The sequence below is a fragment of the Momordica charantia genome, assembly GCF_013281855.1.
Source record: "Momordica charantia cultivar OHB3-1 chromosome 2 unlocalized genomic scaffold, Mcharantia_2.0 BLBB01000002.1, whole genome shotgun sequence".
Taxonomy (NCBI): domain Eukaryota; kingdom Viridiplantae; phylum Streptophyta; class Magnoliopsida; order Cucurbitales; family Cucurbitaceae; genus Momordica; species Momordica charantia.
In genome coordinates, this window is record NW_028275160.1 from 7,874,933 (window position 1) to 7,884,721 (window position 9,789).

Here is a 9,789-nt window from a genome sequence, read left to right on the forward strand (position 1 = left end):
ACAATCAAAAGATAGGGGAACAACAAAATTGTTTCGAGGGGTAAGTAAACCACTCGGACATATAAATTTTAGGGTATTTTATCTCACAATCAATTGACGAAAATTAATGTTAGGGCATGAATGGAGGAGAGAAAAACAAAGAAATCCAATATAATTAAATCTAAAGATCATTACTTCTCGATAAATTTCTTACATTTGACCATTGAAAATTATTTTCCTTCATCGATCAATTTTGTTCTTTGTTTTGTTGTCCTAGCTTCATTAATCGAATATCCCACTCTTCCACAAATTTTCTCTCATAAAATTCTATCTTGATTCTTCTGTCCTTCCAAGTCAAAAAGCTATAGTTTTTACCGATGCATGACTTTTCTCATAGTATGCAGCTCCCCTTCATTTTAACAAAAACTCTATCTCTTAAATTTGTTTTCCCCTCAAATCGAGATAATATTGAATGTGATTAAAACCCTTATACTATTTTACGACTCATTGCCAAAGTACATTCACATGTAACTTTTATTTTTCAACTAATCACTACTTTATGTTTTTTTTTTTAAAAAAAAATTAATGGATAAGCTAATGAGATGGTTTCGAAACAATTTTAAATGTTAAGAGTTCAAATAAAACTTATAAAATGATACGGGCATAATTTAAGTCTACCCTAAATTCAGGGACATAATTGAAACTTGCCATCCATGCCACGTGTACCACTATTTACAAGTCACCTTCATGTCACTTTCCCTTCTTTATTTTAACACAAAAATTGACAGAATGATAATTTTGAAACAAGTTTAAAGTTTAAGGGTAAAAATAAAACTTTTGAAAATTTACGAGTATTATTTAAACCTACCTAAAATTTAGAAGCATTTTATATAGTTTAACCTTTCTCTCTTAAAAAAAAACTTTATTTTATTTATATAGTTTCAATAAAAAATTAGCTAAATATCACTGAATATATATTAAGATTATGTATACTTTTATTACAAATAATGTTTGTATTATTTATTAGTCAAATAATTATTTTTTTATAAATATTATATTATATTTATTGATATATAAGTTGTATTATGATTCAAATATGTGGGTATGAGTTCTAACTAAAAACTTTTTAAGTGAGATTATCCAAGTTTTAATTATGATTCTAACTAAAAACTTTTAAGTGAGATTATCCAAGTTTTTTTTTATGATTAAAATATGAGAGTGGGATTAGAAGTTTTTTTTTTTCTTTCTTTAGGATACAACAATATGAGCCCGGAGATCTTATATTCGGAGGTAAGTTTCTTAACTAATTGAATTAAGTTAAATTTGCAAGTGGGAGTTAGAAGTTAAACATTTAAGGAGATTACTGTTTATTAGTTGAGTTATATGGTTAGGTAAAAAAGTTTTCTTTTTAACATGTTAGGTAAAAAAGTTTAATGTACATATAAGTTATTTGATTAATAGAGAAATAAGTAACATAGGTAGGTACTTACAATAATGTAAACAATATTTAATACTGTTAAATAAAAAATAAAATAAAATACATGTAAGAATAAATAATATTGATAAAAAAAATATTAGATTACAAGTTTAGGTAAAAGGGAAGTTTAGTAAGTTTGTAAACCTTGAAAAGTATCTAATAGATTTGATATAAAAAAAATATATGTTTAATAGGTCTCTGAACTTTTAATTTTGTATATAAAAAGTTAGAACTTTTGATTTTATAAATGATAGGCCTTGAATTTTCAATTTTTTTTAATAAATTCCTATTTTTCAACATTTCTTTTAATAATTTACTGACTTGATGAATTGTGTGTTGGACTTATTAGAACCAAAATGAAATTTTAGGGAACAAATAGATATTAATTATCGTTGAACTATACTCACTTTGACTAATACATGACATGCAATCTTAAAAGATCATAAACTAAATTTTTAATTTAACCTTAAAGAATAAATATATATCTACGGAATCTCGTATTACTTTAATGTTACTTGAAGCGTAAGTCAACATGTATATTTGGTACAAGTATCCAGACGAAAATTGTAAATGTAGAAAAGTTCCCATATTTGAGGAGTTGCCTATGTGAATATCAAATTGTATTCTATTATCTTAATTAATTGAGTCTAAAACACAAGTATTCTAATTAATCATAAAGTTGGCTTAAAGGTGCCATTAAAACTATCGACAATGCATTTTTATATATATTTTTAATTTGACAAGGAGCCAAATCATAAATATAAAATCCATATTTTCTATGTGTTTGAAATCTACTTGTCAACGTTTGAGGAGACTTTTAATAAAGAAATTCAATCAAGACTTTCGGATCAATACAAGTATCGATAGTTCGACGTATGGTTGCTGAGCCGATCTACATTTGACCTATCGAGCGACCTGTGTCAGGTATGAGCTGACCTTAAAAAACATCAGCAAGTGCGAAGACGACAAGAATGTTTCCTGACAACACGCTGCGTTTCTGGAAATGTCGGAGAGCTATTAGAGCGTTTTTTGGAAAATAAAGACCCTTATCTCCCAAACAAGGTATGCTAAACTATTCTCATTTTGAGTAACAGATCGAATTGGGCACTAACATGTTCGTCAGCGTGCTAACCCTATTTTGTAGGTACTTCAGACTTCGACACACCTCATTTGAGTTTTGGGAATTCGGAATTTGATCATTTTCATAGTCCAACAATATGATGTTCCATATTCTTCCATCAATATCTAACAATTGAGGCAAAAAAAAAAAAGGCATATGATTTTTTTTCCCTTTTTCATTGTTTTTTAGTACACTATCAACCATGACTCTAAATATCAGTCGACATGTCGACATTTCCATCGATATATCCATGTTTTCATGAGTTCGACATATGAGGGGTGAATCAACATTTCCATCATAGTACAAGAAAATCAACAAAATATGAAAAATATCAACAAAATGCCACTAATACATACACAATACTAAAATTAATTATTTTTAACTAATTTAGAAATAGAGAAATGTTTATTTGTTAATTTAAATATTTTTTACTATTTTTTAATTTTTCTACATAAATATTAATCGACGTTGACATTTTATCTATATTGTCATCGATGTTTTCATGAAAGTGTCCACATTTAAAACCTTGGTTTCAACAAATTTTTCTAAAAAAAACGAAAAAAAAACTCTCTCAACCAAATTTTGAAAAAGAAACTAAATATATAAACGTAGATTATAAAGCAGAGAAAATTTCAATAAGCAAAAGTAATATTTGAAAATTTACATGAGCCAACGAACGTCGCCGTCCATTGCAACCGTTTCTGAAGATCCAACTGGACCGCCGATATAACCGTTTCCCGCGTTCGTTCTTCTTCCCTCTTTCTCTTTTCGCGAGCTTTTTTTTTTCCTTCTTTTTTCCTTCTTTTCTTGTTCTGGTTCACAAATGGTTCCTGCAAGATCAAGAGACCTGCAATACAAATTCATTTGTATTGCCTTCTCCTCCAAATCCTACAGGTATGTATCACACACATTTTCCTCAAGATAAAACGCTTCCAATTTCCCCCTCTCTCACATTCTTAGGGCTTTTCTCGCCCCCTGATTTCGCGCATTTAGCATATCAAAATTTAGAAATCCGAAATCGGAAATCCTTCGATCTCATCCCCGTTCGATGTTTTCTTTTTCTTTCGTGAAGGCATAATGGCCGCGATGAGGACGGCGACAATGGCTTTGGCAGCAATGATGCTGATTTTGGTTGCGGAAGGGACGGATACGAACGATGTATTCAGTCCATGTTTGGATGCGAAAGTTCAGAGATCAGATGGATTCACTTTTGGTGTAGCGTTTTCGTCGAAGGAATCGTTCTTTCAGGATCAGATTCAGTTTTCGCCATGTGATCGACGTCTCGGTTTGGCATCCAAAAACGCTCAGCTTGTTGTTTTCAGGCCTAGGGTCGACCAGCTCTCGCTCCTTACCATCAATAGCACCACCTTCAATCCGGTACGACTTTGATTCATCTCTCTTCATTTTAAAGCAAAATCCAAAAACTATTTTTCATCAATGAAAATTCATCTCTGTTTCTTCCCCTGTTTTTGTCAAGAACATGACTAAGCAAACAAAAATCGTGCCTCTGATAAGTCATAGACTTATTTGATAATTTTTTAAATTTACAAACATGTTAAACACAAAAATGGAAGGTAAATTCTATTAGATATAGAATTGAACTTGATGTCTAATAGATTTATGAGTTCTTTTTTAAATGCCAAATAGGCAGTTGGAGAACCTTTGATAACTATTAATTTTTAGTTCCTTATTTTTTAAAATTATGTTTATTGGCTTATAATTTCTTTTAGTGTGTTTTTTTTTTTACTATTTAGAGATAAAAAAAATATAGGATTCAAATAATAAGGCATGAATTCGAACTTAATACCCTTAAAATGTTAATAATCTCTTAACCAATTAAATTATACTTAAGTGGGGAATTTCTTAATCGAAAATTCTCGAGAATACTTTACAAACTATTTTTAGCCGTTTGATTAACAAAAATATGTAGTGCAACGATAAGAATTCATGATTGATAGATAAAATTGATGACAAGGCATTCAACTGGTGCTCTGCCAATTAAAAACAAAATTCCAACAAACTTTAATTAACTTGCTATAGGATGCTACCCTTTTATATAGCTCTAGTGATCACATTTGTAAACTTGGCACAAATTCAGAAAAAAAATAAGAATCCCAAAATCATACATATTAAAGAATAAAAAAATTTTATTGGTCAAATCGTGGGTGGATCACTAACTTTTTGAATGTTGAAATAATGAATTAATGGAAGATTTTGGTAGATAATTTTCATATATGAGAGTTTAATGTTCAGGAAAATCAGCCTAAGCAAGATTTTAGGAGATCAATTTCAATTAATTCCAAATCAATATGAATATAAATTTAGATCTCTTTTGGTCTTTTTATGTTAGTCCATAAACTTTTCTTGAATTTTTATAAAAAATCATTTTAGTCTTGTCACTAATTTTTTTTAATAAAATATTTAACATAAATCCAATATAGAAATAGTTTGGTTCGTTTGTCTAATGAGTAAATACTTTAGTAAACAAGTATTAGGAGCCAAGTAGGGTAGGTTAGGACTTTATGTCTAATTGCTCATATAGTTCCTCTAACCATATTTTCTAAACGAACTAGAGCCAATCCGAAATGATCTAAGAGATCTGCTGCTGAATGAATCCGTTTATTTTTCAAAATTGGCATATATCTCCAACTATGAGGTTGTGAGTTCGATCTCCCACCTCACATATTGTACTAAAAAGAAAAAAGTGTTAAGTTTCTAAAAGTAATTTAGATTTATGTTAGATAATTAGCAAGAAAAATTAATAACTTTCTATGCTTAATCCCTGTCAATCAAACGAAATTCAAATCATTACAACTTTACACAATAAAAGTAATTCTTATTATGAATTTTTCTGGTTTGCTGCAGGCTCTGTATGGTGGGTATATGGTAGCATTTGCTGGGCAGAAGTATGCAGCAAGATCTCTCCCAGTATTGATTACTGATAATTCTAACACCATAACTAGTTTCACTTTGGTAAGCCCATAAAGCATGTGCAAAGAAGAGAAAAGACCATCATTTCATTATAATTTATAATAACAAAAGTTGTGCTTTCCAGGTTCTTGAATTTCAGAAGGGCACTCTTCAAAATCTGTTCTGGAAGAAATTTGGGTGTGATAAATGCACTGGGGACTACTCAGTTTGCCTGGACAACCAAGACTGTGCAGTTCCAAACACCAAATGTAAATTCAATGGTGGTTCCATTGACTGCAATCTGAGCATACAACTAGCATTTTCAGGGACAGACAGGAACCTGGAAGTCCTCAACTCCTGGTTTGAGGTCGACAATCTCAGGCGCTACTCCCTCTATAAACTTTTCTCTGATGTTCGAGATACTATCTCTGATGTTCATGATACCATCACCAATCCATTCGGGTAAAAAACTTCTTGACTTTTACTTCTTCAGCTCTGTAGGTGGCAACATAGTTCAGAGCTGAGCTATGATCAGCACATGTCAAGATGGCTCATTTATAGGAAAGATTATACCGTACAATGTTGAAGATTCAACTTAATATATATGAAGTATAATGTGTATTTTGCAGGAATAAGCTTCCACCAAAAAGAAACAGAGGGATATCTTTTTCCCTTTTCTATTTAATCATCTCAAAAATTAAATGATCTCGATCATAGATTTAATTTTCTTCAAGTTCATGTCCCAATAGGGATTCAGTCATCAAAAGACAAATTTCTGCTCCTAACTGTTAGAATCCAACTTAGCCCTATCATTCTTCTCCTCTAATCCACCATTGATATTAACAGCTAGTCTTCCTTCTTTCTCATGCCATTCTTGTAAAGATTCTCACTGTCCAAAAATCGAGCTTATTCCATTTTACCTTCGAATTCATGGCCATCAACAGAGGGCTGGGAATCGTCACTCGGGTGGTTCTCCAATCCTGTGTTTGCCAAAGCTTGTGAACTATCTACAGCACCTACGTGCTCTGTTCTTGAGCCTTTCTGGTTTGTCTGAGCACAGCGGGTTTGAATGAGATAATGTGCCACGGACTTGAAACCCAAATTGCGGACCTAAGCAATCAAAAAAAAAATTTAGCTTCTCTTTGACATTACTAATCGATATAATTCCAGAAGATGAAACAAGCACTTTAAAAACTTGAGGCAATCTATAGCCGTAGAATTTGACTGTTTTCTGCCATATCTTTTATGTACAGGAAAGAGAAGTGATATAAAGCTTTCCTAACAAAAGCTTACATCAGCTATAAACCAAGAGACAAGCTAGAATTTAGAAGGAAAGCATTTTTAACATAGAGCATTTGAATAATACATGTAAATGCACAGATACTAACCTTCCTGTATATGGCACCAGTCGGCTCCCATCCTTTTGATTGTCGACACAAACTGCAGTTGCATATTCCACGACATACCGGGCAGATCCATTTGGGATCCATATTCACTTCCATCACATTCTCTCCATATCTATATAAAAATAGAAGTTGCATACAGTTAACTGTTCAAACAAATTGCAGAAAAGGGAAATACAATATGATTGCAGCATATAAGTTCATTTCAAGCAGAAGTATCAAATGGGCATGCAATCCAATCCAATATCTTGCACAAACAATATCAGGGGTGATCAAATTATATCTTTCATCATTGATCATAAAAATAGATTTGTCTTGGTTGAAGAAAATAGCATCAGGAAAAGAAATTGAAATTTTCAAGCTGTCCTCTAAAGAGCAGCAGGTTATATCAATTTACCGCACGTATAAGCAATCCCCACATAATTGCCCCTGGCCCGAGTTACATTTGCTGCAATGTGTGTGGTGACCAAGAGTCTTCTGCCTGCAAGCCAAGAGGGATATCATCACAAAAGATAATTGTCAATGACACAATCGAAACCAGGTCAAGATCGTAAACACCCTGATATATTAGAAAATACTAAATAGAACAGACAAAAGAGGACACTGGACAACCAAGTTTTTCTAATGTACCTATGAACCATGCTGTATGCAAATGGGATAAAAAACTCCATCCGGCATCCAGTGAGAGTTTTCCTAAATAAACCCTTCCAATATTGGTGGTAAAATAAGAATAACTAGAGACTATAGAGCTTTAAGATACATGTCAATAAATATCCACAAATGAGCATTCTTGAGAGCAGCAGAATGAGGAAATATTATTTACCTCAAAGTGTTCTATTACTTGGCATGATAGCCATACAAAAAAACTGGTAAATTGGAGTTCCTACTAACTTTCTGATTTTCCGATGGGGTTTATTTTTTGGGGATTTAAATCATATTAGAAAGTAGGAGCTCCTATTTTTAGTGTGGAGGCAAGTTTGTTCATAGCTTAGCTATAAGTTCCGGTGCGTCACAAACGTTTCTTTTTCAAACAATCTTGTGCTTGATTAGGATAAAAGGTCTAAACTAACCTCAAGTTTGTATATGCATGATGAACCGGTAATTAAACATTAAAAGAATAATTGAATGAACATTGTCTGCTCATGACAATATATTTGAAGAAATTAAAAGAAATTGAAAACAAATATTACCTGCATTGATGACAAGACTCTCCATTGATAGGATCATACATACACTTCCCATCTTGACCATATCCATCCACACAAAGAGTCCAATTTGACTCACAATCTCCCAACAGCTTGGCATCTTCTTCCGCGTAAATTTCTGGTTGCGAACCTTCTTTTATGTGAATCTCGTTACTTTTAGAAGTTGCTTTCTTAGTTTTAGGATGCAGCTCTGCATAACTAACTGGAGTCAATGTCTTCAACCTGGAAATCATAAGCAATATCAATCCACAACTACCGCTAACTTTCCTGTTGGTGAAATGTTAATGTATTACCAATTATATTCTTTTTCTCAATAGCAAATCTTTTAATACTATTTGCAATTAAAGGCTAGGTTCGTATTTTTATTTCTATGCTTTTTGTAACTCGTTCAATTTTGTGCTTCGAAAAGAAAATTCGAGTAATACTGAAAGTACCTCAAAATCTTGTGATAGTGTTCAGACATGGCAAGGTTAATTTTTTGAAACAGAATCTAGACATGTTTTCATATCAATTAAAGTCAACCTAATTGTCAGCTCAGTGTCAATTGAGCAAATTTATCATGAAATTTGTAATTTCTTCAAGGCTCAACGTTTCTTAAAACACATTCTAAATATGTAATAATGACAATGCAGGGGCAAGAAGCATTAGGATCTCTTAGTTTGATTGTTTAGATTAAGTTTTAAGTGATTTCATAATGGATTTCGAATGAATTTTTTCGTTCTTCATCCTTCAAAATAAAATGATTTGAAATCTTGCTTTTACTAAAAATCTCCATGTTAAAATGGTCAAGATTTCGCAAAAATTCAACGCTTATTTTCTTTATGTGCAGGGGGGAACAGATATTTCATTCACTATTTTACTTACTTAACGCAAGAACATCGAAAGAACAAAATTCCAAAACGCTCCAAAATATTATACGAATACGTGGGGGGAAAGAGCAAACAGTACCTCGAGGAGCGCCTCGGGAGTTCGACGGCGGACAATCCGCCCTGCTCCGGCGGTTCCTTGGAAGAATTTTTGGAAAATCGCTTCGTTCCGGCAGTGGTGGACTTAAGCTTAAGAGAAAGTTCGACAATACCTAGTTTTTGCATCCGCTCCATATTTTCCTTAACCCTTCGGTCCCTAAGCTCCTCGTAACCTGGAGAAGGAACCTCCGGCGTTCCCTCGGCCACGGTTCCATTTCCGGTGGCGGCGCTTCCTCTTCCTCTCTTTCTCCGAGAAACCATTGCCGCTCCGCCGCCCACTGCGGGCCCGGCGCACTTGCGGTTGAGATTGGGAGTGGCGCTCTGGAAAATCGGAAGGTTTCACACGAAGTGGCGAACAGAATGCAGTGGAAGTGGCGCGAACTGCCTTGTGGGATTTCTCTTTTCTGAAAAAATTAGTAATCATTTTTTTTCTCCTTTTTTTAGGGGAATTACATCAATTGCAAAATAATATGACACTACATTTTCTATATTTTTGGAATCTTAGGATACTACAAACAATTGGGTAATTTTTTAGCTTAATTTACTAATTTTGTGATTTGTGAATTTATTTGGTGTATCAAATTTTAAAATCATGCATTAGGCTGGTTTGGTAACATTATTCATTTCTATTTTTTTTAATAAAGATAAATATAGCTGCATGACCCGAACATCTATAGAATCAATAATGATAAAACAAAAAATTTATTTATGTTGGAATAAATTGGAAATG

At 32.7% G+C, this 9,789-nt stretch overlaps 2 protein-coding genes across 2 annotated transcripts; one reads left to right on the forward strand and one right to left on the reverse strand.

Annotated features, from left to right (window-relative positions):
* The first annotated feature begins 3,222 nt into the window (after nt 1–3,222).
* LOC111017155 (uncharacterized) lies at nt 3,223–5,985 on the forward strand. Its single transcript, XM_022292836.2, has 4 exons — nt 3,223–3,470; nt 3,649–3,953; nt 5,442–5,549; nt 5,632–5,985. The coding sequence occupies exons 2-4, from the start codon at nt 3,654–3,656 to the stop codon at nt 5,950–5,952; spliced, it is 729 nt and encodes a 242-aa protein (XP_022148528.1). The 5' UTR covers nt 3,223–3,470; nt 3,649–3,653; the 3' UTR covers nt 5,953–5,985.
* A 75-nt stretch (nt 5,986–6,060) lies between these two features.
* LOC111017154 (uncharacterized) lies at nt 6,061–9,474 on the reverse strand. Its single transcript, XM_022292835.2, has 5 exons — nt 9,043–9,474; nt 8,080–8,316; nt 7,287–7,370; nt 6,875–7,004; nt 6,061–6,596 (listed from the first exon to the last, which is right to left on the reverse strand). Exons 1-5 carry the CDS (start codon nt 9,318–9,320, stop codon nt 6,393–6,395), a joined length of 933 nt encoding a protein of 310 aa, XP_022148527.1. The 5' UTR covers nt 9,321–9,474; the 3' UTR covers nt 6,061–6,392.
* Between the last annotated feature and the right edge of the window lie 315 nt (nt 9,475–9,789).

Coding starts and splice junctions, on each gene's coding strand:
- LOC111017154 (XM_022292835.2), bottom strand. CDS start 9,320: ATGGTTTCTCGGAGAAAGAGAGGAAGAGGAAGCGCCGCCACCGGAAAT. Junction 7,371..8,079: donor GAGTCTTGTCATCAATGCAG/GTAATATTTGTT, acceptor CTTGGCTTGCAG/GCAGAAGACTCTTGGTCACC. Junction 7,005..7,286: donor GGGGATTGCTTATACGTGCG/GTAAATTGATAT, acceptor ATTTTTATATAG/ATATGGAGAGAATGTGATGG.
- LOC111017155 (XM_022292836.2), top strand. CDS start 3,654: ATGGCCGCGATGAGGACGGCGACAATGGCTTTGGCAGCAATGATGCTG. Junction 3,954..5,441: donor ATAGCACCACCTTCAATCCG/GTACGACTTTGA, acceptor GGTTTGCTGCAG/GCTCTGTATGGTGGGTATAT. Junction 5,550..5,631: donor CCATAACTAGTTTCACTTTG/GTAAGCCCATAA, acceptor TGTGCTTTCCAG/GTTCTTGAATTTCAGAAGGG.